The sequence below is a fragment of the Pinus tabuliformis genome, chromosome 5_2, assembly GCF_031772625.1.
Source record: "Pinus tabuliformis cultivar Carrire ecotype Pingquan chromosome 5_2, CPIR1, whole genome shotgun sequence".
Lineage (NCBI taxonomy): Eukaryota > Viridiplantae > Streptophyta > Pinopsida > Pinales > Pinaceae > Pinus > Pinus tabuliformis.
This window is the reverse complement of record NC_142306.1, coordinates 1,065,020,176-1,065,047,596: the sequence shown is the minus strand read 5'-3', so window position 1 is coordinate 1,065,047,596 and position 27,421 is coordinate 1,065,020,176. Positions and strand designations below refer to the sequence as shown.

The 27,421-nt window shown below is 39.2% G+C and overlaps 1 protein-coding gene across 1 annotated transcript in view; it reads right to left on the bottom strand.

Annotated features, from left to right (window-relative positions):
- Positions 1-27,421, bottom strand: part of LOC149162915 (peptidyl-tRNA hydrolase, mitochondrial-like) — a 131,277-nt gene that overhangs the window by 46,307 nt on the left and 57,549 nt on the right. The window contains exon 4 of the mRNA XM_089435307.1: positions 5,055-5,105. Within this exon, the coding sequence (XP_089291433.1) occupies positions 5,055-5,105 (51 nt within the window). The remainder of the gene's footprint in view (positions 1-5,054; positions 5,106-27,421) is intronic.

Here is a 27,421-nt window from a genome sequence, read left to right as displayed (position 1 = left end):
ATCGACGTGCGTACAGGTGATGGCAGCGTGCTTGACGGGCCTGCGGGTGCGACTTGTTGAGCGATGGAGGCAGTCAAGACGGCGGCGGCTTTACAATGCAGGTTGCAGGCTCGATGAGGAGATGGACGCAGCGGATCGATTTTGGGCATGTTGATTCTGATATACCATTCAACGCAACGATTTGAGACTGGCCCAGATTGCCAAAAGAAATCACTGAAGCTCCACGAAATTTATATTTGATTTTCCTTGCTCCAAAAGTACCTGTAACCTGCAGAAGAAAAAGGCAAACCCCTATATAATATGTGTATAAAACAAAAATGAAACCCTAGATCAACTAAGTAATTTACAGCTTTTGACTCTTGAACAGCCAGATTTAGCAATAACAGCAGTAATATTTTCAGAATATCAGATTTACTATGAAAAACTTCAGAAAATCTCTCATGCAAATTCAGAAAAATAAACTAAATGATAAACCCAGGATCAAAACTAGCTGGGCTCTGCAAGAAAATGCTTGCGGGAGTTGGCTGGTTCAGCCGAGAACTTCCCCAAACGCCCACTGATCTTCTTCGATAAGGGTTTCCTGCACAGCTCACTTCAACCATCAATAAAGAGAGAAAAATAATACTAGATCTCAAAAAGCAATGGAGATACCTGCCATTACTTCAGAAAACCTAATACCATTCAAACCCTAGCAAGTGAACAAGATACCTGTGCTCAACAATACTCTATAATAAGCTGTTACTAATGGCTGAAAATCAAAATATGCAGAAAATAAAATAGCTCACAGCACTTCCAGAGAGTAACACCAGCAAGATTTTAACCCCAAAGTCTTTCTTTATTAGCACCAGAAAAGTTTACAAGAGAGCTTTTTCAGCGCAAGACTCCAAGATCAAATCTTCTCAAATGACCCCTAGCACCCTATTTAAAGGAAAAGATCCCAACAGCTAGTTCAAGTGATCCATGTCAAAATGATCTCGACCGTCGATGAGGATCATGATCTCTTGATCTCATCCGTCGAATTTTTAATGTATTAAAAAATTGAAATTCTGCATTTATTTACTCAAAATATTATTATTTTATTATTTTTAGGTTTTTTACTTTATTATATATATATATATATATATATATATATATATATATATATATAAATGGATCCTTGAACTTAGCTTTTGGGAAAATTACCTAGGACCTAGGACTTAGGACTTATGAGGGGATTAAAACATTTCTTAACCCTCAAGACACTTTACATCATGACTTTTACAACTTTACATCCCAATGGGAGAAAACCCATTTGACATAGACCCTCATAAACCACCCAGTTCTGCGACACAACTATAATCTAGCAGATTAACACACTAGGATTCTCCTAAGATTCTAATGACAAAATCCATCCCAGCTTTGGGGTTAGGCTGAAGGAAAACTCTGCGGATCATGGATCGGTGAGACGAAAAACCTTCCGGAACGTAGATTATCACTTAGAAAATTAGGTCCACCTAGGCAATTTACAGACATGACTCATATCTGCTAAGATTATTTACAATTTATACATGCAGACTGGGTTTACAACATAAATTGATCAAGCTGTCGATGACTGTAGAATGGCACGAACATGTCGATCAAGCGCTACCCTTTTTGCAAAGAAAAAGGGGGTGTACTGCTATGGGTAGTTGACACGTAGTGGTCAACACGGTCCACTGTGCCCATGGAGGGAGTGGAAGATCTGGATCTCCTCGGAAATCCGTCCTTGCATACGCCCAGTCATCGACTATGATTCGTTGTTGATGTAGCCATCCAAAAAATGCTGGAGGGAATGACATATGTTGACTGCCCCCATGTCGCAACATCAACTCTCCCCATTTGAGTAATTGTGTATCTCTAGGCACTGGTGGATCCACTTCCAACCACTAATAGCAGAACAATGGCACACGTTCCAGGATGAACGTCACCAAAATAGATCTGAAACCAAATTGTTTCAGATTCCCCGACTTGCACTTGGTTAGTTGGCACTTCATGCACACCAACAAACCTTCACACCAATTGAAAATTGTGGGATTTAGGCACTCAATCGCATACTGGAAATGAGACTTTGATGCCTCATGCAACGCTTGCACCCCAGCTATTCGGGCCATAGTGTGTAGGATTGTTCGCAGTGGGAGGTTGGTAATGGTCTTTATGTCAATTTTCCCATTGTTACCCTTTTTGGCCCCCGGACAATGCCTCGCAATGAGCATATCCGTGCTCTCTCCCCCAGTGCGTGATCCAAATAACTGCACCCGTTGTTCCTTTCTGGACAACCCAGTGATGAAATAAATGTCGACGACCTCTATTTCGAGCTCTTGATCCCCGAACATGAACAGTTGGCGATCTACATCCCACCAACTGATTAAGTGTTGCAATAACTCAGGTTGTGCTCTGATCCCAGGAATCATGAAGAACTTAAGCAATCCACATGCTCGTAGGGCATCAATACAGTCTTCATCCTGCATAGCTTGATGGTCTTCAACTTTGTTAAATTGGCAACTAGGGCCAAACTCCATGTCGGTCGGCTTATTTATGGCAGCTGATATTTTTATTGGATCCCTCTCGTCGAGAGGTGTAGGATTGATCCAAAGATCATCCGATTCTGATAAGTATTTATGGAGATATGAATTTATTTTTGTTTATGTAATTATAGTCAAGCCGACCAGCTCTTATGTAGGCTCTAGAAGCCCAGCCGACGTGTCTATTCATCATCCTCGTTGTGGTATAAATAGATGAGGATTTGATATCATTTACACACATCCTCTTCATGTGTGGTCTCCTCCTCACCACGTCTTGGGTTTTTGGTGAAGGAGAGACACACAAGAAGATACGTTGGATGATGCCCTAGCTTATACGTGGATGATGCCCTAGCTTATACGCAGATGCTCTAGCTTATACGCTGTAATGGAGACACCTAGCCGCAGTAAGAGAAGGAATTCATACGATGTAATGGGATACGCTGTAATCATACGCAGCAATATATATACGCACAGACATTCATACGCTGTAAACATACGCATATATATATATATATATATATATATATATATACGCACAGCACCTCACTCGCTGTCATGAAAACACTTTCCACGTAGTCATGAAAACGCAGTCTATACGCAGTCAATAGAGACTCTCACTCACTGTCATGACGACTCTTATACGCACCAGCTGCAGGTATAACGAGGAACCACTGACAAGACATATAGCCGCAGGAGAACGCAATCATGAAAAGGAGCCGTAGTCATCTCCGCATGGTAAAGGGTTTGACTGCACAGCTCAGGTGCTTGAGGAATAGCAGCCTCAGCATATAAAGATGTAACTCAGTGCTCTCATTCCAGACGCAGTCACAGTGAGGAGAACTCGAATTAATGAATTACTGAAAGTCTCGGTATACTCAAAGGGAGCAGTGATGGATCTACTCTCTCGGATCAACGAAGGTCATGTTGAATGTTATCTCTATTTCATATATATTACTGTCTCAGCATAACCAGATTAATGAAGTATGTTTCGGTGATGACATTGATTCTCGGCATCCCTGAAAAAGGAGATATACCATATCAATAGTCTCCATTGTATTCGGATCTAGTGATCTCAACATGAATATGATCTCAGAAGCAGTGACAATGACAAGGATCACAAGAAGTGAAAGAAGCAGTACAGTGAAGTGTTGTCGTGGTCTTTATGGTGCAGAGATCCTAAGGGCAACCATAGCGTAACAATGATACACTAAATGATATTGCGACAACAATGAAGTTCTTGGTGATGCAATGATGTTAGAGGAGCAGCAAGATGGTGATCTCAGCAGTGCTCAAGAAAGAGACTCATAATCCGCAGCTTCAGAAGGCCTGAATCCGCAGTCTGTTGACCCTATACGCAGCAAGAAAGAGACTCATAATCCGCAGCTTCAGAAGGCCTGAATCCGCAGTCTGTTGACCCTATACGCATTCACAGTATAAGGAGGTCTGGAAGGACAGTGTTTCGGTTGCTATAGATAAAAGAAGCATGGTGACAGCACATTGATAAGGGTTGTTCCTTAGGACTGTTTCAAGGTTGATAAGTCACTGTCATCAGATCAGCATATGTTATTAGTTGCTAACTGTTTGAGGATCATAGGCCTATCTTGCTGCTGGGCTAGGCCACAGGCCATAGCGAGCAGCATAGGTTGTTCTATCAGTCTTGGACTGCGTGGCCTACTGCAGACTTGAAGGCCTTCATTATTGATGAGAAGGATAACTGCTGAAGCAGTGTCAGTTAGTACAGCAAGAAGATCATAGTGTTCTGGAAATTATATTGAGTCAAGGTTTGACTATGTTCGACTCAGTTTGATGAGCTTCCTATTGATGCCACCTGGATGGAAGATTCTGTCTAGTTTGACCAGCATTAGCTTCTCTGGTCAAGGGTTTTCTACTGCTGTCATAAATATCAGATTTATGTATTTGTACTATCTCTCTCTCTGTTGAACTTTGAAGATAAAAGAAGATTTGATCAAAGGGTTTCCCCACACATTGTGGGGTTTGTCCCTGGCTTGCGCCATATCTTGTGTCCTCTTGTCTTGGCTTGTCTTTTGCATATTATATTTATGTTCTATCTGCAGTTTATCGTAATGCTGATGTGATTGCTAACTGTGAAAATTTAAATAAATTGCTCTAGCATAGAACATACCTAAACTTAACAAACTTCATGACCCCTCTCTTTCCATTCAATCACCATTTTGGACTGGTTATCCTGCAAAAAATCAACAAACCAACATTTCATGAGCATCCATGGAGAGAAAATCCAAGATTAACTATTTTACATGGAAGATTTCACTTCAAATTTTTTACCTCGGCGCCAGCGCGTCTGTTTAGGAATTTTCTCACGCTGCCAACGCGAGTGCCTAATTGACCTCAGGGTGAGCAGTGCGAGTTCGATGGGTGAAACCCGCGCTGGTCACCCACGATGTAAATTTTTTGCAAGTCTTCCTTGCAGCCTATCCTATGGATGAAAATGCATAAAATGACTACCAAAATGAAGGGAAGGGACAAATCTCTTACCTGCAACAAGCGGCTCGACAAATGGTGTCCCAGATTGATCATGCTCCTTGCCTGAAAATTGAGGTAAAATGAGGTAAAAATGCTCTCACAATTGCAAATTGGTAAAATGGTAAAAATAACTTACTTTTTTCCCTATTTATAGTTTTTAAATAATATTTTTACCAAATTAGGGCATATTTCACTCATTTTTTAATATTTTTCCTCGAAAACGGTAATATGTGTTTCATTGTGCAATGACAAGTCATATGTTCTTGGTGATGGTGATTTATCTTGACTAATTCAACGAGTTTTATTTTATCACTTTTTCGGACTCATCAAAAATAAACGAAAAAGCAACCCCCTGGAGTCATCTTTAAGCTCTTTTCTGACTCTCGAAAAATGAAAAGATTGTCGAGTACTTGTCGTTTCGAACTCGTAAAAGTAAATGAAATGACGTCTACTCAGTATAATTTTAACCATTTTCCAAACTGAGATAGACTATTGTACGAAAAAGGAATACCTTAGTCGAACATGGCTAAGAGGTTCTCTTCGATATTGTTTTCTCCCTTTTCGATTCAAGAAAGGATTTACGAAAAGGGACCTTTCGAGTTTTCTTTTTCGCTTCTTTTTCAAACTCTTTAAACATGAAAAAGATGTCGAGTTTCCCCTCCGTCGGACTCGTAAAACTTAAACGACACAGGACTTATCACCATGACGAGACCGAGTTCCTCCTTCCTAGGTCTCGTAAAACTTACTAGGATGGATTCATCCGAAGGATGAACTTATATGGCAAGCATATGTTATCCCCTTCAAGCTTGCAATAAAAAATATATGGGGTACTCGCCAAAAATGGTGGGGGAAAGTGAAAGCGTTCATCTCTTGTATCCTGTAAAGGTAGCATGTCGCTCTTGAACATGACACTCATATGTTACTCGTGTCGAGTTTGGGACATCCTCACTTGGTCACTTGCCTTCCTGGGTTTGGGGAATCCATTTTGCCTCTCATCTGATCATACCATTCCGTCATCATGACCTCTGATCCTATGTTGAGTCAAATGCTACCAAACTCTGGAGTCATGTCACTAATATGTTCAAGAGAAGTCCTATCTGCAATTCTTTACCGCTTATACATTGTCTGACTTTCTGCCACAGTCCTGGATCACACTTATCTACTCTACTACATCCTTTTGTTTCGTGTCGATGATGTGGGATTCATTATGGCCCTCCTTCGATGGATCACTTCCTGTCGACTTCAACTCATTATCCGGGAAGATGATCTAGAAACTCCCTTCCAGTACCTTAGAGCTTGCATGCCTCAATGGCAAGTTCTTCGCATTCGACAATAGGTTTACATCATTGACCTTCGATCGGATGATTCCACGGGTGTTCGACTTCAGCTTCATTATTCACAGTTGTGGATTGTGTTGATTGTACCTTGAGAGCCATTGTCATCATTGGTGGTTTCTCTCGTTCCTGTTAACGGTTTACATCATTGACTGGTAATCAGGTGGTTTTCTATCATGCTCGACTTCAACGCATCTATTCGCATGTTAGAATTCGTACATTGATCGGGTTGAGACGGAGCGCAAGACCCTGGATTTTGTCTGATGAAGTCTAGGTTGCGTGGAGTTATGAGTCATTCATGATTGTACACATGTTTCCTCTGGATGGATGGTTGCGACCATACCGTGGGTCCATATTCATGATCCTTTCTATTCGGATGGCTGCGACCATACCAAGGATCTTTGCACATGATCCCTTTTATCTGGATGGTTGCGTCCATACCGCGGATTCATGTATTATTAGATGCCTATTCCTGTATCATTAGGCATGATCATCAGAGATGTCAGATATGTATATGTATATGTATATGCTTGATTTGCAAGTCTCCTGACAGTGTTGTTCTCGTCCTTGCACTAACTTGTAAAGCATCTCAGTCATCACTCCCTATTCTGCCTTCATGCTTTAGGGGGCATATGTTACACAATATTTTGTCATATCTCCTGTTCACTTCCCGTACCATATCCCGAAGTGCCAAAACATTGACTACTGTGCAGCATATCCATCATGATATACAGACCAAAACCTCCTTGAAGAATCAAAGGAAAACTGCCCTGAATCCATTCTGGAGAAGGTTGCCTAAAACACTAATTTTTGGCATCAGCGCGTTTTGCTCCACTGCCTGCCCGTGTTGATGGCAAATTGCTCAGTTATACACTCACGCCGCCAATGCGGGTTTTCATAGGAAAACCCGCGCTAAACCTCTTCTTGATCTTATCATTATGGGCTTTCCCCTTGAGATGTGGACCTTCCTCCCTCTTTTGTAGATCCCTAACTCCCTCTCCCTTCCTATAAATTCACTCCCTTCCATCCCCAAATGGTTGGTCATTGATTGTTGCATCCCTATGTTGAGATTATGCTTACATGCTACCCATTCTAGCTTGGAGAAGGAGTGCTTGAAGAGTCTTTGCTTGGACTTGGACATCCACCAAAAGGAGGTCTCCAACATCAAGGCATAGGTTGTATGCTTCCCTTTTTAGCTTATTAATACATACATCTGATGTTCACTTTCCATAATTGTGTAAATTTTTATGCTATTAGCTTAATGTTCCTTGATCTGTTAAGTAGTTTATGTTTGATGTATGCCATATATGCTCTTGTATCTTGCATAGTACTTTGATCTTCCTTGCAGGTACCCGAACGTGAAGAACAACTAAGGAGCAAGGCCTAGAGCGAAAGATTCAAAGCCATCACCAAGGATCGAGCGATTAGCATCAGAGCGAGGTAGGTTTCTCCTTCTTTCTGCATTTGTCAAACATAAGCTAGGAAAGTGTATGTTAGTTTGTTTAGTTTGTTGCTAGACCCACTCATTGGGCTAGAGGGATCGCCTCTGTCCGCAAAGGGGATTTACCTTCACAACAATCTCTCATAAGGCATAGAAAAAGTAGTCCAAGTGAAGGAAGAAAGAAGCTCTAAGAAGCCCTAATTCTCCCACATGTGCGAAGCTCTAGCTAGTTGTTGGGGGCCAAAAATTCCAGACCTAAAGTGGGGGCCAAAAATCTGAACTGGGGGTCGAAGTTCTATTGCTGGAAGAGATACAACTTGTTTTGACTTGGATAGAAAAAACGCACCATCAAGAAGGTCTGACTTGGTCTTGGAAGGGTATTGGTCTTGGTCTAGAGGTCTTGGAATTCGTCATTTGAAGAATCTATAAGAAGAGAAGAGATTTGTGGGTTTTCCTCTCAAGAGGAGAGATTTTGGCCCTGGATTTCAGCCTACATCTTGTGCCCTTGTGTACTATTGATCTTCATGTTTTTGTGGTTGTTTGACGATAAGAACAATATAATAATAAGAAAAGAAGAAGTTATTGATCAAGAAAAGTAAAAGAACATCACAAGCAGTTATCAAGTCTAAGAGACATCACTGCTTTGGTATCCCTATTGATTTCTCAACACAGCAGGGTGGTGTTAACGCAGGCTGGAGCTTGCACAGGTCTTTGCAGTCTCCTTCCAGTTGGAGTTGGTAAACTAGGGCATTGGAGCGTCCTTCAGGTTGGAGCCTGTAAACAAGGGGGTTCGAGCCTCCTTTAGTTAGCGTTGAAAATTTTGTAAGTTAAAGCTCCCTAATTGATGTAAATTATTGAAGACAAATATTAAGAAGCGTTTGGTGGTTTTTCTCCCAGAAGGGTTTCCACCTAAAAATTTGTTGTCTACTGTCTTTATTGTTGTGCGTTGTTGAATGGTGTTGATGATTGCTTGTGTTTATTTGATTCTAATAACAGTTAATGCCCAATGAAGTTAAAATTAACTATTGTTAGAAATATTGATTGACCCCCCTCTCAGTATTTCCAAAGGAAGACATCTCGTCAGGGGGAGTAACATTTTTCCATTGATGTCAAAAGGGGAGAGAAATCAGGATAGAAAGATCAAAGGCATGGAGTCAAGGGGATCAGTATTCGCAGGGGAAGTACGTGTCTTGTCATCAATGACAAAGGGGAAGATTGTTGAACGGTGTTGTCAATGATGCCAACATTTGTCTTTGAACGCTCTTAATATTCATCTAGTTTGCATCAACTGGAAGCTCCAAAGGACAAGAAGCCCTAGAAACCTTGCACTTGTTGAAGATTCTGAGGATGTAGATCAATGAATTTTCCTTGGAGACCATCATCACCTAAAGCTCCTCGTCATGTCGATTCTAATGTTATGTGGCACGCCACAAGGCTCATCACGGTTGAAGAGATATGCTCCATTAAAGTTTGGAACCCCATTTACTGGTCAAGGAACCCCAAGGGTGCTACATGCAATGTTTGAAAAATAAATTAAAAGGGATGACATCAATATTAATGATATTGTTAATAATTTTTATTGGTCCTAAATGGCACAAATCGGTTCTCCTTAAACAATAAAAACCACCCTTCATTCAACCCTAATGTCCATGGGGTTTATGGCTCCAACTATTTTAATTTGAAATTTAAAATTTTGAATTTTGAGGATCGACTTCCCTCCTTTTTACGAGCCGGCTTGACACCCTTTGATGTCCCTTCCGCCTCTATAAAAATAAACTCATTTGGCAACGATGTGTGCAAGCAAAAAGGTGAATTATCTCTAAAAATTTGTCTTCGACCAATGGAATCACACCTAGCTTAATAGAAGGCCAAGTTTGAAGAAGTTTTTGGGATATATTTTTCATATTTCTGTTATGGTTCTTCGCTGGTTGAACTTGTACAAGCTTGTTCAAAGCTTATTTTAATGCTCTGCGACTAGGGAAAAAACTAAAGTATTTTCGATTTTGTTCCAAGGCTTCCTAAGGCTCGGCTCTAAGGAGACTTTCAGCCCCTTTCTAAGCTTAAGTCTGAACATGATCTAAGTTGTGTTGTGAACAGTCGCTGGGATTATTTCGTGCATCCTCTGAGGTCATTCGTTGGAATTTCATGCCCTGATCTATGACTATACTGAAGCAGTTGGTCAACCACTTTTGGAAATTTGTTTGGGCCAAATTTTTCTTATACTTTAGTCAATAATTATACGTGCATCATCTTTTGGCCTATATTCGGCCTCTTTTGGCACAAGTGTCTGTAGCTTTTGTGATTGTATTCACTAGTGCAATTTAAAAAAAAATGACTAACCTAAGTGTGTGGACCAGGACAATAGAGATACAAAGTGTGATTATGCTTTTAAAGACTGAGCATGGAATAATGGATCATGTATTTAAATTGTGTGCATAATAGAATTATGGAGCGATGGACTTAGACTAGTTCGATAGGATTTGATTGAGTAAAATCTATTTGTATCATGCACAGACCATAATATATTTTGTAGTAGTGCACATGTTGCAGAAGACAAAGCATGCTCAATCTTATAGTGAATGTGTTGTTGAGCATGGGCAGAACTTGTAGACACCATTCCAGAAATTACCTGTGTGTTGGATTGATGGATCAAGATCGATCTGGATGCTTGGTCACTGTAGTGCATTGAGTTGATTTGATAATGCGAGAAGTATTAAAGCCTCTAATGTCCTAACCAAAATCGAAATACTTGTTGTGGACTTGATGCAAGAAGTATTAAAGCCAGTGATGCTTGTTACCACTCAAACCAACAGGGGACCTAAAGGGGTTCCTAAAAGGGCAACTGCATGGTTAAGGGCAACGGTGGAGGCTTAGCCCACTGTCATGACCATTAAGTCTCCCTGTTCTTTACGGACTGTCACAGATGGGAGGAGTCTCGGTAGTGTGGGAATCACTTGTAAAGTATATGTCAATGGACATGTGAGAGGTGACCCTGGAAACCTTTTCCCAAGGATGAAAAGAAGAATGGAACTTGCTTGCTCTTTAAGCAAGGGGCATGGTGTTAATCAAGGTTGTCATTGATGTCAATATGGCATTATTGGGATGGAAAATATTCTTGAGATGCTTGGTTCTAGATGATGATGTCATAAAACTTGTTTGATAAGGATGCCATCAATGAAGATGTCCAGCCACGAAGATGTCAAACCACTAATGAAGAAATCCTAAGAAGTTCTTGAAATAACTATAATGTTGCATGTACCTTGATGATCTAGACCTTAACCCTTGATGACATATGGAGGACTACACATGATGATGGCATACACTTGATGAATGACCACACTTGATGATGGCACTTGATGAGGTCTTGATAACATGATTGGAGATCATTAGATGGTTGGAAGACTATTTTGGAGTTCTCCTAATGATGTTGCACTATGACTGCACTAGTATATGATGACATTGTTGATACATGATGCTACATGGATGTTGCACTCCTACATAATGACTCTAGGATCCTATGATGACATTGATAACAATGAAGAAGCCACGTTGTCCCAAACATTCCTCATGTTGTCCTAAACTTTTTATGCATAAAATTTAAGGATCGTCACAAAGAAAAATTATTTTGGACACCTTGGAGGCATCCTTCAAAATGGATCCTAGACCATATTAAAGAGAAATTTTTCCTCTTTCTAGCGAGCCTTTATTTGCCCCGAAACTCCCAATAGTTAGTGAGATATTGAATTTTTAAGTTAAGGAAATTATTCCTAGCAGTGAGCCGACCTACACTAAGTCATACAAGTCAGCCTCACTTCAAATAGACGTGTCCCTTCAGTTATAAACGAAATCACTATAACTATAAATCTAAATTCATCCATTCAAGCTCAGATTTTTCGGTGGAGACAAGACAAGAGGTAAAGAAGACGCTGCAACATAGAAAAGCAAGGAAGACAAGTTTGTGGAATTGTTCTTGGGTTAAATAGTCTCCCATAGGTTTGAGCTAGGAGTCAAGAAGTTGTCGTAGTTTTCGTGGTCGAAGTTGTTGTAGTTCCCGTGGTCGAAGTTGCCGTAGTTGCCATGGTCAAAGTTGTCGTAGTTGCCGTAGTTGCCATGGTCAAAGCCGTCGTAGTTGTCGTGGTCGAAGCTGTTATAGTTGTCATGGTCGAAATTGTCGTAGTTGTCGTGGTCGTAGCTGCCGTAGTTGAACTTGTCGTAATTTCCATGGTTGAAGTTGTCGTGGTTGCAGCTGCCATAGTTGAACTTGTCATAGTTGTTGTGGTCGAACTGTTGTAGTTGTCGTAGTTTCTGTGGTTGAAGTTGTCGTGGTTGAAGCTACCGTGGTCGAAGTTGCCATAGTTGTCGTGGTTGAAGCTGTCGTAGTTGCCGTGATCAAAGCTGTCGTAGTTGTCATGGTTGAAGCTGTCGTAGTTGTTGTGGTCGAAGTTGTCGTAGTTTTCGTGGTCAAAGTGTTGATTTATTGGGATTGGACAAATAGAGCTTGTTGAAGTCTTCTCTTGAGAACAGAATAGCATAGAGTTGGAGAACTTTGTGAAGCAGCATATTGAAGATTTGTGGAGATCATTGAAGACCATGATGCATTGAAGCCATCATGAGGTGATCTTGAATAAGTTTTGCTTGCGTAACATGAAGAGCAGTGGTGACACCTTCATGTGAAGAACAAGGTTGTCATTGATGATGTGACGTGGAGACTAAGTGAAGGCATAGCTGAAGATTGACAAGGCTTGTTGAAGAAGACATTGGGAGCCGTAAAGTATAACCAAATACATCTTGACGAAGAAAAGTAAGGGTTGGAACCCAAGAGGTTGGGTCCTCGAAAAGACAAGGTTGGTGCCTTAGAGGATAGGGTTGAAGCCCTAGAGGATCAGAGTCCTTAAGAAACCAGGTTGGAACCTAAACCAGATAAGGGGTTGGAGCCCTTGAGGTTGGTGCCTCAAAATTGACAAGGTTGGAGGCTTGGAAGTCCAAGTCGGTGTTTGGAAAATACAAGTTGGAGCCTGGGAGATTGAAGATCGGTGTCTTCATCTAGGGTTGGAGCCCTACATATATTGTACTTGATTTATTGTAAAGAATAATTGACTAAAAGAATTTATTCTTATTGTTCACTTTGTGTTCTAAATTTAAGTGATCTAACTGGTAAAAGTAACAATTCAAAAGAAACACTGATTCACCCACCCTCTCAGTGTTTCCAACACTTGGTCCACCAGGGGTAAGGGGTGAGGATTCGAGGGTTGAGGGGGAAGGAATAGGCTTATAGGCAGGGTTCTCAATCCCTATAATCCTTGAGGAAACTTGGATTCCCAAATGATCCTTGACAAATAATCTTTGTTGAGAAGTGGGACCACACGGGGCAGGTGCACCTAGTCCAGGTTCGGGAATGGAATGTAGCAACCAATGATGTTTCTATCCTGGACAAGGTGAAAGGAAAAGACCAAACAAGAATATTTACTTCAAAAGATTGAAATGAACCTATTGAGGTCTAGCCTTGGGGATGCCTAGGCAAAATTTGATCCTAGAGCTAGGGCTTGAGATTCCCAAAAATTCCACGGTTAGAATTGCCTCAAATTTGGAGGAGCAGGAGGGGACCCACCAGCGCAGTAGTCTGTAGGAGATCGATGCTTTTCCTTGAGTCAATTCACGGGAAACTGATGCCCTAGGTGACCTACTGGGGCTAAACTTGGGGAAAAAGGGGGAAATGGTAAAAGGAGGGTTAAAATGATCACCCCTTTTAAGGGACCAGTGCCTAGTTCACTTGGGGATATGGAGTCAAGGATGGTGATGAGTAAGAACTTGGTTTCTTGATCAAGGAGGCCCAGAAAGTCAACTTCATCCAATGTTGAGAGAAAGAAAAGAAAAAGTGACCTTCAAGCATTTATACTTCAGAGCAAACGATGCAAGCTTATCGAGACAAATAATCTCTAGGACATTTCATTCATTAACATTGGCCCATACATTAAATTAGCTAAAACATACTCAATTCCACATTTCGATTATGTAGCAACAAGAATAATAGCATCAAAATTTACTTACAACGTTATAGAGTATATCCAACCAGCATTTCGTTCACAAGACAAAGCTCCCAGACAAGATAAATAGCCCAAATCCATACGTCAAAGTTCATCCATCTCAAAAATATCCTCCAAGGAAAAAAATGTGAAGTTCTCCATGAGTAGAGAGATCCCAAGTCAAGTGATGATCCAAATGAATGTATCTAACATCAATATATAGCCTCCTAAGGAGTTTGAATTAGCCTATGGGCCTACTTGGCCCCTAATGATAAAATAATGTACAAATAAAACCCCTATTGGTGACAGAACCATCAAACTAGCTCACAAGTGTAAAAATATGCCTCACAAGGGGCCAAATAATAATATGTACATGTCATAGGGCCATCCAAAGGCATAATAATATCCAGAAGTGCCATATTGAGGAATAAATTCCTCGGAATATGATGGACGAGGGGGTGGACCCTTGTTCTCCAAGTAGTGGACCTGTGGTGCTCCCAATGGGTCTTAGGGCACATAAATGCCCCATGGGTCTCCATATGAATTGGAGATGCCTATAGATCCTCTGCAAGGGTCCAAGTGGTGGAATGAATGTTGCCATGAAATTGTATAAGTCTTGGGACACCTGCCAAGAGTGTGGGGCTCCTATGGGGGTCTGTTGGGCATAATGTACCAAGCATATCACCATCATCCCAAAAGTGGATCGCTAGTAATCTCTGCGCATCCATGAAGATCCGTGGAGTGCTGTCTGCTACTATGGAGGCCAATGGCTCTCTATCCACACCCTACATGTGCCAATGTAGACCTTTGGGGGTCAGGATCCGATATAGGGAGACCAAACCCAAATGGAAACCACCTGTAATCCTGCATAAGATCCAATGTGTCGCCTAGTCTTCCAGTACAACTAGTCATTAAAATAATCGGGTAAAAGAGATTACAAATCATGGATAACAACGTGGTCACTTCATAATGGCATTCCCTTCTGTAGTGGGCTTTGGCATGTGCTAGTGTCTCCAAGCTCCAAAGGGGGTTAGCCAAGTACCTTATTAGGTGGTTTCAACCCTTAAAGGGGATAATATGTCCAAGTTACATCCTTCTAATGGGGGTGGCAAGTGACAAATAAGTTGAATGAATTAGGGAATGAGAGCGACAATCCTGGGCCACATAGTGGGGCATAGGGGTAGCTAGATAAGGGGAAGCCCACACCTGAGTATGTAATGTGTAGGAGGGAGCAATCGTGGTACATGAGGTGCCATAGCCTTATTTGTTCACCCTTCTTTATATGCTTTTTGCTTTTATGATTTTATTTAAATAACTTCTCTGTGCTCAAAGGACAAGAGCATGATATGTAAAATATAGCAGTGATTACCCCCTTCTAGGTAGGGCGGTTCATTTCCCTTCAGGGGTTGGGACAATCATGGATTCCTGAATGATAAACAAAGTTCATCTAGGGCCTATGGAACTAGGGTGATGGCCATGGATTAGGGTAAAGCTCATGCATTGGCTTTTGCCCATGTGCTAATTATTTTGGCCCGACCATCTTTTGCATTTTGTGGTACAATTTCCTGTTAAATGTGGCCAATTATGCTTTTTCTTTTTCTTTTAATTGCTTCAACCTCCAAGGCATCATTCTAGGCCTGGCCCAAGGTGGGGGCAAGAGGATAGGGAGGCTAGCCCTATGTGGACCCAGAATGGGAATGTAGGCCCAAGTGGGAGAAATGATGAATGGGGTATAGTGAGTAGAAAGGGAGTAACATGTGCGGGTAAAGGAGCCGGACCACACACCCAAATTCGGGGTTTCCCAAGTAGTACCACCTTAGAACCAAATGGTCAATAAAGGAGATCCCACGGGACTAAGATCAAGGGTAACAACCAAAAGAGATCAAAGGGATAAGAGCACAAACTAAGCCCACTCTTTCCGCCAAATCCCCCCATCAATCCATACCCAGAAGTATCCATGATAAGTAAACCCAATACTCAATTACCAAATGACAAGACATACCTTTAGATTCGGGAGGCCCACCTTCAAACATACGATTAATATAGGTGGGTGAGGGACCACATGGTTGGCTCAGGTGGCAGAGAAATGGCACAACGAGCTAGTAGGAGGCATCAAGGGGCTACTGGCTACTGGCTGAGGCTCATCATGGAGAAAAATTTCTCCTGGGGATATCACCCACAAAGTGGTGGGTAACATCTGGCTCCAACTGGGATGTGATCTCTCGAAGAAGTGGGTGAGGTTGCTCGAACGGGAGGTCACGAGAACTCCAGCAATCTCTTGGTCATCATAGACCTATTATCTACACATGTCAAAGATCAAAGCCATGGGGCAGCATGTTTTTCACGGTGTCTGATGATCACCCGTGCTTAAAGTTAGCTCATAAATCAATATAATATGCAATTTTTTTATTTTTATTTTATTATATATATATATATATATATGCAATCTAATCTATCATGCGAAACATCATATGCAGTTAGTTCTAATGCAAAATCAATATGCAATGCACCCTACTCTACCATCCATATGATACAATGTCAAGTGTTAGGTATAATTATAGACCCATTACAACCAACATGTTAATTGATCAATATAAGAATACATGCTTCCACGATTATTTTTGCAACAGACTTGACAATATAAATGAGAATAATGATGTGAGGAGTTATGGGGGTGGTACATGGGATAACAGGAAACCCATATTATAGAGAAAGGAACCCTAGAAAAAGGGAAAGACATTAGCCAAGAAGATTGAATTTGATCTTCTAACCAGGAGATGGAAATGTCGATGATCAAGTACATGAATCTTTGATAAGGTCTTGTTGACCACTACGTGTCAACTCCCCATAGCAAGTACACCTCCTTTTCTTCGCAAAAGGGATAGCGCTTGATTGACATGTCCGTGCCATTCGACAGTCATCGTCGACTTGATCATACTATGTTGTAAGCCCAGTCTGCATGTGAAAATTGTAAATAATCTTAGCAGATATGAGTCATGTATGTAAATTGCCTAGGTGGACCTAATTGTCTAGTGATAATCTACGTTCCGGAAGGTTTTTTGTCTCACCAATCCATGATCGACAAAGTTTTCCTTCAGCCTAACCCCAAAGCCGGAATGAATTTTGTCATTAGAATCTTAGGAGAATCCTAGTGCGTTAATCTGCTAGATTATAGTTGTGTCGCAGAACTAGGTGGTTTATGAGGGTCTATGTCAAATGGGTTTTTCCCCTTGGGATGTAAAGTTGTAAAAGTCATGATGTAAAATGTCTTGAGGGTTAGAAAATGTTTTAATCCCCTCATAAGTCTTAAGTCCTAGGTCCTAGGTGATTTTTCCAAAGGCTAAGTTCGAGGATCCATTTAAAAATAAATTAAAAATTAAAAAAATTAAAAAATTGAAAAGATAAAAATAAAAATAAAAAAATAATAATAATAATTAAAAAAAATTGGAAAATTAAAAAATAATAATAAAAAATAAAAATAAAAAGAAAAATAAAAACTTAAAAAATAATAAAATAATAATATTTTGAGTAAATAAATGCAGAATTTCAATTTTTTAATGCATTAAAAATTCGACGGATGAGATTAAGAGATATCTTGATCCTCATCGATGGTCGAGATCATTTTGACGTGGATCACTCGAACTAGCTGTTGGGAATTTTTCCTTTAAATAGGGTGCTAGGGGTCATTTGAGATCATTCGATCTGTGAGTCTTGTGCTGAAAAAGCTCTCTTGTAAACTTTTTCTGGTGCTAATAAAGAAAGACTTTGGGGTTGAAATCTTGCTGGTGTTACTCTCTTGAAGTGCTGTGAGCTATTTTATTTTTTGCATATTTTAATTTTCAGCCATTAGTAACAGCTTATTGTAGAGTATTGTTGAACACAGGTATCTTGTTCACTTGCTAGGGTTTGAATGGTATTAGAATTTCTGAAATAATGGCAGGTATCTCCATTGCATCTGAGATCTAGTACTGTTTTTCTCTCTTTATTGATGGTTGAAGTGAGCTGTGCAGGAAACCCTTATTGAAGAAGAGCAGTGGGCGTTTGGGGAAGTTCTCGGCTGAACCAACGAACTCCCGCAAGCATTTTCTTGCGGAGCCCAGCCAGTTTCGATCCTGGGTTTATCATTTAAGTTTGTTTTCTGAATCTGCATGAGAGATTTCTGAAGTTTTCCATAGTAACCTGGAATTTTGATAATATTACTACTGATTATTGATAAATCTGGCTGTTTAAGAGTCAAAAGTTGTAAATGCTAATCTAGGGTTTTAATTTTGTTTTATGCACATATTATTTTAGGTTTTCCTTTCTTTTGCAGGTTCCAGGTTGCACGATTTCTGAAGATTTCCGAGGTTTATCTACACTGTCTCGCTGTCCGAAGGTTTCAATTTCAATTGTTTTCAAATCTGGGAGAAATTTTACATCGGTTTCATTGATATCAGCGTCTGGGGTTTGGAATATTTTTTCCAAGGACTACAAAATCGCCTTTTTAGCTGCCGTTGTGCAGCCCTCATCAGCCCCTCACATCCTCCTCTGCCAGTGTGTTCCATTCTTCTCCCTTCGCCCATCTAACTTTCCCCAAGCTGCGTTCACGCAAAATCATTCCCTCACGCTGCCATTGCCTACACTGCTTGCATCTGATGCCTGCAAAACACACTCAAAAACGCAGTCAGCATTCCACTGCATCCTCATCCACTGTAGCCTCCTCCCCGTCCTTGTTCTGCAACCTGTTTAATCCCTCTCCACGCAGCTATAGCTTGCACAGCAATCTTCCATAGCTGCCTCAGCAAACCAGCAAGCATCGTTGGCCTCTTCTATTTCATGCTGTTGCCTCACCAATCCATCCAGCCTTCCAGCGTTGCTGCGTTCAGCTCCACGCGGCCTTGGGAACTCGTGAGAACCTGCAAGAAAAAAAAAAAAAAGGAAAAACACGTAGCTCCTTCCACGCTTCTCCTCACACTGCATACCTGCACACATTGAAACGTAACAGCTGCATTCTCCAATCCGTCCAGGCCTGCGTTCCTCGCTGCAATAACCATTCTGCTGTCCACTGCGTCCATCATCGAGCTGCGATCTCCTCCGTTTTCCCTGGTCGATTTCTTCAGCTTCCGCCGGCAAACCTGCAAAGACAAGACCACGTTTTTATTTTTATGGGCTACATTTTATGCGTTTGATGTATTGGTTAGCGTAGTTAGAATTAGATGATAGTAGTTCTTTTTGTTTAAAGTTTTTTTTTTTTTTAAATCTTAAGATAGTTTAAATTTTAGTTTTGTCATGTAAATTTACGATTTTCAAATTGCCGTATAGCTTTAGAGTTAAACATTTTTAATTTTGATCATTTTCTCGTTTTAGATTTAATAAATCCTTTCTTTAGTTTCAGATTTATATTTAGGATTTAAGTTATTTCGTTTAGTTTTCCTTTTTAAAAAGAAATAAATAAATAAATATCTATATATATATATATATATATATATATACATTTAGTTTCAGTTTTTAATGTGTTAGCTCATTGTAGTTTTAGATCTATTAATTTTTTGTTTTAACTCTAGATTTCTTTTATTTTAACTTTAGATTTAGATTTTTTATTTTAGTTAAATTTAGATTTTAATAAAATAAATCAAATAAAAAAAATAATAAATGAAAAATTCATAAAAAAAAATAAATAAATAAATAAATTAGACTTTAGTTAGGGTTTTGGTTCTATTTTGTTTTTTTTTTAGAACTAAAACTTTAGTTTTAGTTTAGAGTTAAGTTTTAAGTTTTTCTTTTAAATATATAACAATAAAAAATATATATAAAAAATTATGAAATTATAAAAAAGGAGTTTCTTTTCTTTTAGGTGTAGATTTTAATATCATTTAAATTTATTTTTTTTAGGTTTCATTTAGATTTAATTTTTGTTTTATCTGAAAAACATAAAAATATTTTGGAAATATTTTTCAGTCTTGGCTCAGGGATTTATCACGTTTTATCTTTTCTGCTGAGGCTAAAATTTTGATGTGGAATTAATGTTTATCATTTTTATGTGATTTAGCATGCTTGAATGATCATTTTGAAGATTAGCTACATGAATGTGATATCTGGTTAGCGTTTAAAATTACATGGTTGTGTATCGAACTTTATCTTTCGAAATTTTAAATTGTTGGAGTATCATTAAGCCGTTAAGCATTTTCTTGCATTTGATAAAAGTTAATCTTCGCTCGAGTTATTTGAATTTAAATGATTGCTCTACATGGTTTACATTTCTGCAACATTTAGTAAGTAATCATTTAAACATTAACTTCATAAGGCACTGGTCTATTTATTTAACAAATCAATTGAGTGTTTGTTTCCTCGTGTCTCCCAACCCAACTGTTTCAAAGTTGGTCAATCATTTTCCCATAGGGTCTACCCCCCTTAGCCGCGGGAGACAGGCTTAAACGGAGAGATCGGGGATCAGAGTGACAGCCCCTGGTCTGAGCGTTGTCGTGACAATCTGTGCGACAACATTTTTTGGCACCGTTGCCGAGGATAGAGTTTTTTCTGTCCTTGGTCCTTTCATTTCGAGCTTTTTCGTGTTTCACTTCTTGTCTAGGTGGCGACTCCACTTCATATATTATCTTCAAAAGTGTATACTAGAAGACATCCAAGCAGTCTGTGCAATCCTACTCCTGATCCTAAAAAGGTCCTCAGGGTACGATTACATAAACTCTCTTCTCGTACACTTCTTGTTAACCTCAGACAAGAAGCCCTCTCTGATATCCATTTGCTTTTTACTAGTCAAGTTAGGCACAACATCATGGATATGTATGCCCCTTGCAATTTTTCTAACATTCCAGGGTATCCCAATGCTCTTCCATCAGTTGGGATAGATAAGTTGCCTAGCTTTCAGGGAGATAATGCGATTAGTGCAAATTCGCATCTGAGGGATTTTAGTATATGGATGGCTAAGTACGCAAGGTCTCCTGATTTCGATCATGAAGATGTTAGAATGACTCTTTTCATTTTAACCTTGGGAGGTGATGCTCATGAATGGTTTACTGAAAAGCCTCAGAATTCATTTGATTCCTTAGAATCGATCATTAATGCCTTTAAAGAAAAATATGGAGATAAGAGAGAGGGAAGACACCTCGTAAAAGCTATTAGCATAATAAAAAAGAGAGAGAATGAAACTGTTGAAGAATTTAATAAAAGGTTTAATGGTATTATTAGAGAATTACCTCAAGACTATAAACCTACAGACAAATCTCTCCAAGATTTTTACATTGATGCCTTTAGTCCTAAGCCATCTTATGAATTAAGGCGTGCTAAGCTTAATGATTATAGAGATTTCCAAGCCTTGGCTATAGAGATTGAAAAGGACAAGGCAGCATCTGGGAAGTCTGAGATCCCAGGTTTCGATAGGGTTGCTACGAAACTAAAGGAACCTAAAGGAAAAGCAGTTCAAGAACCTGAAAGCGAACTTGTTCTCAAATTGCTCCAAAAGATCGAAACCATAGAAATCAATCATAATAAGGAGATAGCTACTTTGCAGAATAGGTTGATCCAAATGGAAAGCACACAAATGCAAAGTTTTCAGCCTCGAAATAATAATAATAGAAATAATAATTGGCAAAAGAAGGGTCAATCTAGTGAGCAGAGACCTCCTAATTCGCTAACTAATTTGGTTGATAATGCTCCTCCTTACTGTCGGGTTTGCGATGCTCTTCATGAAGAGGCCACTTGTCCCATCGTTAGAAGAATTTTAGATAATGGAATGTTTGGGGCAGGTGATCAAATAAATGTAGTGGGTAGCAAGTTTCCTTTGTCTATGGATGATTGGATAGAGGTCAAGGAAAAGAGTCGTGACGTTATGAATCCTTCATCAGCTTTTAGTATAAATAACCTTGAAAATGAAGATGACATTTTGGCTAGGTTATATGGTGAAAAACCCTCTCCTGAGCAAATCTTGGAAATAGCTAGAGATAAGGGTTTGACATACCAGAGAAGGGATAAGGATCAAAGTGGGATTCAAATTCCCCCTCGAACTTTTAACCCTGGTATAAACTCTGGATTAGATGTCGATTTGGGAAGTTGGTTTAACAATGCAAAAATCTGGGTTCCTGTCTCCGAGATTGCTAAAATCCCTTCCCAAAGAGACAAGTTACTAAAAGCTATTCAAGGTTCTCAAGTAAACACTTCTCAACAGAAGACTCGAGAAGTTGACTATCATTATGCTCCCATATATTTGCAAAGCTTAGATGCAGATAACAAAGATCACCAGCCTTTCTTTATCACCTTGTTAGTTAATGGATATAAATTGAATAATTTCATGTTGGATTCTGGTGCATCAGCTTGTGTAATGACTAAAAGGGTCATGGAACAGCTTAACTTAAGAGTTTCTAGACCCTACTATAACATATGTGCCATGGATTCTAAGAACATTGAAGTGCATGGTTTAATCAAAGATTTGCAAGTTCATCTATCAGTTTACCCAGACATCATGATTGTCATGGATATTGTTGTTGTGGATGTGCCTGATGCCTGGGGTATGCTTTTATCCAGAAAGTGGGCCTCTGATCTAGGAGGAAGTATTCAAATGAATTGGACGTATGCTATGATTCCTTCTCCTAGGGGTGATGGTTTTGTAAGACTAAATAGAGAGCCCGAAAGAAAATTTCATGTCAAAGATCCTAAGAGACCTCACAACGAGATAATCAAAGAGCAATCTGACATTGGGAACTATGCCATCATGTCTAATTTCATAATTCCTCCCGATGATAAGATTAGGGATCTCAAGGATAAAGTTTGGTATATGTACTTCGATGGTGCATCGTCTAGGCATGGTAAAGGTGCTGGAATAGTGCTTAAATCTCCCCTTGATCACATTTTCAAGTTTGCCTATCGATTAGAATTTGAAGCAACCAACAATGTCGCTGAGTATGAAGCTATATTGTTGGGGCTTGAATTGGCAAAATCTTTGAAGATTAAGTTGCTTAGCATTAAGGGGGATTCTGATTTAGTTATCATGCAGCTTAAAAATAAATTCACATGCAAAAATCAAAGACTAAGGAATTATCGAAATGCTGTGTGGGATACTATGGAGCAAATTGATGCCCTTGACCTCAAAGCTATCCCAAGAGAGAAAAATAGTTTGGCAGATGAACTTGCCATAGCTGCTACTACTTTCCAGTTATCGGATGAGCTAATTAATGATAAGACCAAAATGGAAGTAATATTTAGACCATCTGTTCCAGATAACTCTGAGCATTGGCAAGTTATCAATGATGAAAAGCAAGTCATTCGTTTTCTTAATAGTTTGGATGAGTTTGAGGATTTCCGGATAGATTCTGAGGAGGATGGATCTTTAAATCATGAGCATATCATAAATCCTACTCCTAGGAATGTGGTTGCCTTAGAGCAACATTTTGATCGGCATGATGCCACGAAGTTGAGAGAAGAAAATAAGATGGACCCAGGCGAATATCTCGAGATAAGCATTGGTACCTAGTGTGGAGGAAAGAAAAAAATTAACTGATTTACTTCGCGAATATCGAGATGTTTTAGCTTTTTCTTGTGATGAATTAAAGGGTTATAGGGAAGATGTCATGGAACATACTATCCCCTTAAAAGATGAAAATGCTAAACCCTTTCGCCAGAAACTTAGGCAAATTAATCCTAAATTAGCCCCTTTGGTTCAGAAAGAACTTGCGAAGATGCTTGCAGCAGGAATTATCGCTCAAACAAGGCATTCAACATGGTGTTCAAATCTAATGATTGTTAGGAAAAAGAATGGTACGATAAGGCTTTGTGTCGATTTTCGAAACCTTAATCTAGCATGCAAGAAAGATAATTACCCTTTGCCAAACATGGAGACTTTGTTGCAAAGAGTAACCGGTTCTGGAATGATGTCGTTGCTAGATGGTTTTTCTGGATACAATCAAGTATGGGTTAAAAAGGAAGATCGTCATAAAACCACACTCACCACACCATGGGGTACCTTTGAATACATCAGAATGCCATTTGGATTAACAAACGCTGGGGCTACATTCCAAAGGGCTATGGATTATGCCTTCAAGGGGTTAATCGAGAAATTTATTGAAATTTACCAAGATGATCTTACTATTTTTTCTAAAGATGGTATCAGTCATGTAAATCATCTTAGGCAGGTTTTCGATAGATGTAGAGAATACGGGATTTCTTTGAATCCAGCTAAGTCTGTTTTTGGAGTAACAGAAGGGAAATTACTTGGCCATATCATTTCTAAGGAAGGAATCAAGATTGATCCTGAAAGAATTGAAGCAATCCAAAAGATTCCTCTCCCTCATAATCTTAAATCCCTTCAATCTTTCCTTGGAAAGATAAATTTTATTAGAAGATTTATTCCAAATTACGCAGAAATAGCTAAGCCTATTCAAAGTCTTCTAAAGAAAGATGCAAAATTTGTTTGGCAAGAAGACAGCAAAAGGGCTTTCCAAGAAATCAAATGTGCTATTGCAAGAGCTCCTGTCTTAGTTAGTCCCGATTATTCCAAAGATTTCATGATTTTTTCTTTCGCTTCCGAAGATACCATTGCTGGTGTCCTGCTACAAAAGAATAAAGATGGTCACGAGTAGCCTATCGCTTTCATGAGTAGAGCACTTCAAAATTCCGAATTGAAGTACAATACCATGGAAAAGCAGGCTTATGCCTTGGTCAAGTCTCTTAAGCACTTCAAAACTTATGTGGGTTATTCTAAAATCATTGCTTTCGTCCCACATTCTGCTGTTAAAGATATATTAACTCAAACCGATTGCTTAGGAACTCGCGCTAGGTGGGTCACTAAAATACAAGAATATGATTTAGAAATCAGACCCACCAAGCTAGTCAAAGGCCAAGGTTTGGCTCAGATGTTGACTGAAGGTAACGAAAAGACTCTTGGTTTGTTTTGTCTTCGTGATCTATCTTCACCGGAGTTGCAAAGATTAGGAGAGCATGAGTGGTACAAGGACATAGTTTATTACTTGATGAATCTTGCATGTCCTAACCATTTAGTTGCTCATAAGAGAAGGGCGCTTAGACCGAAAGCCACTAAGTATTGCCTTATGAAGGATGGCCTTGGATGGAGAAATCCTGAGGGCATAGTGCTTAGGTGTGTTGATGACGTTGAGTCCAAGAAATTAATCTCTGAGTTTCATTTAGGATTTTGTGGTGGGCATTATGCTGCTAGAACTACCGCCCACAAAATCCTGAGAGTTGGTTATTATTGGCCTTCAATTTTTTCTGATGTGCATAAATTTGTTAGAAATTGTCAAGCCTGTCAACTATTCACTGGGAAACAGAAGCTTGCTGCCCTGCCCCTACAACCTGTCATTGTAGAGGCACCTTTTCCGCATTGGGGTCTGGACTTCATAGGGAAGTTCCATGAAAATTCTAGCAATGGCTACTCATGGATTTTGACTGCTACGGACTATTTCACTAAATGGGTTGAAGCCATTCCTGCTAAGAATGCCACTGAAAAGGTTATTATGGATTTCATTGGAAATAATATCATTACTAGATTTGGTGTCCCTGCTAAAATCACTACTGACAATGCTAAAGCTTTTAGTTCTTCAGAGTTTTCATCTTTTTGTTTCAAATATGGCATTGTCTTATCTCATTCGTCAAATTACTATCCTCAAGGTAATGGTCTGGCTGAATCAAGTAACAAGAATCTCATAACCATTATCAAGAAGATAGTAGGAGATAATAAGAGATCATGGGATAGCAAAATCAAGTATGCTTTACGGGCAGATAGAATCACTAAGAAAAAAGCTACTGGTAAATCTCCATTTGAATTAGTTTATGGCTTGGATGTAACTTTACCTGTGCACCTGAGATTGCCAGCTTATCAGCTCCTTCAGAATTTTTCTACTAATAAAGATGTTGTTCATAATAGAATAGAGCAGATTGTGGAGTTAGATGAAGCTCGTAGGACAGCTTTTGATGCTATATGTAAAAATCAATCTAACATTAAGAAAAGCTTTGATAAATTCTCTCAATCTAGATCTTTGCAGGTGGGAGATATGGTACTGCCTTGAAACTGCAAGAATGAAAAACCAGGAAAACATAAGAAGTTTGACAGTTTGTGGCTGGGACCGTACATCATTCGAGACGTAGCTGGACCAAACTCATTCCACTTGAGCAGATTGGATGGCGAACCACTTGATCTACCTGCAAATGGCCAAATGCTCAAGTTGTTCTTCAAAGATGATATCTGATGCCATAGGGCATCCTTTGTATTGTATTTCTAACCCTACTCCTTGTTATTTCAGCATTTTATTTCTGATTTAGGATTAGATTTACTTTCCTTGTTAATAAATGAAGAGCTTCTATCTTTCATGTGCTTAAATGTTATATGATGATTTTTGAATGGACGCTACTTATTTCTGTTGTGTGTTGCGTGGATGCAGATTCTGGATTCTCACATTCCTACAGTGCAGCAACGTGTCCCCAAGTAGAGCCAGATGTTGACCACTACGTGTCAACTCCCCATAGCAAGTACACCCCCTTTTCTTCGCAAAAGGGATAGCGCTTGATTAACATGTCCGTGCCATTCGACAGTCATCGTCGACTTGATCATACTATGTTGTTAGCCCAGTATGCATGTGAAAATTGTAAATAATCTTAGCAAATATGAGTCATGTATGTAAATTGCCTAGGTGGACCTAATTTTCTAGTGATAATCTACGTTCCGAAAGGTTTTTTGCCTCACCGATCCATGATCGACAGAGGTTTCCTTCAGCCTAACCCCAAAGTCAGAATGAATTTGTCATTAGAATCTTAGGAGAATCCTAGTGCGTTAATCTGCTAGATTATAGTTGTGTCGCAAAACTGGGTGGTTTATGAGGGTCTATGTCAAATGGGTTTTTCCCCTTGGGATGTAAAGTTGTAAAAGTCATGATGTAAAGTGTCTTGAGGGTTAGAAAATGTTTTAATCCCCTCATAAGTCCTAAGTCCTAGGTCCTAGGTGATTTTTCCAAAGGCTAAGTTCGAGGATCCATTTAAAAATAAATTAAAAATTAAAAAAATTAAAAAATTAAAAAATTGAAAAGATAAAAATAAAAATAAAAATAAAATAATAATAATAATAATAATTAAAAAAAAATGGAAAATTAAAAAATAAAAATAAAAAATAAAATAAAAACTTAAAAAAATAATAAAATAATAATATTTTGAGTAAATAAATGCAGAATTTCAATTTTTTAATGCATTAAAAATTCGACGGATGAGATTAAGAGATATCTTGATCCTCATCGACGGTCGAGATCATTTTGACGTGGATCACTCGAACTAGCTGTTGGGAATTTTTCCTTTAAATAGGGTGCTAGGGGTCATTTGAGATCATTCGATTTGTGAGTCTTGTGCTGAAGAAGCTCTCTTGTAAACTTTTTCTGGTGCTAATAAAGAAAGACTTTGGGGTTGAAATCTTGCTGGTGTTACTCTCTTGAAGTGTTGTGAGCTATTTTATTTTCTGCATATTTTAATTTTCAGCCATTAGTAACAGCTTATTGTAGAGTATTGTTGAACACAGGTATCTTGTTCACTTGCTAGGGTTTGAATGGTATTAGAATTTCTGAAATAATGGCAGGTATCTCCATTGCATCTAAA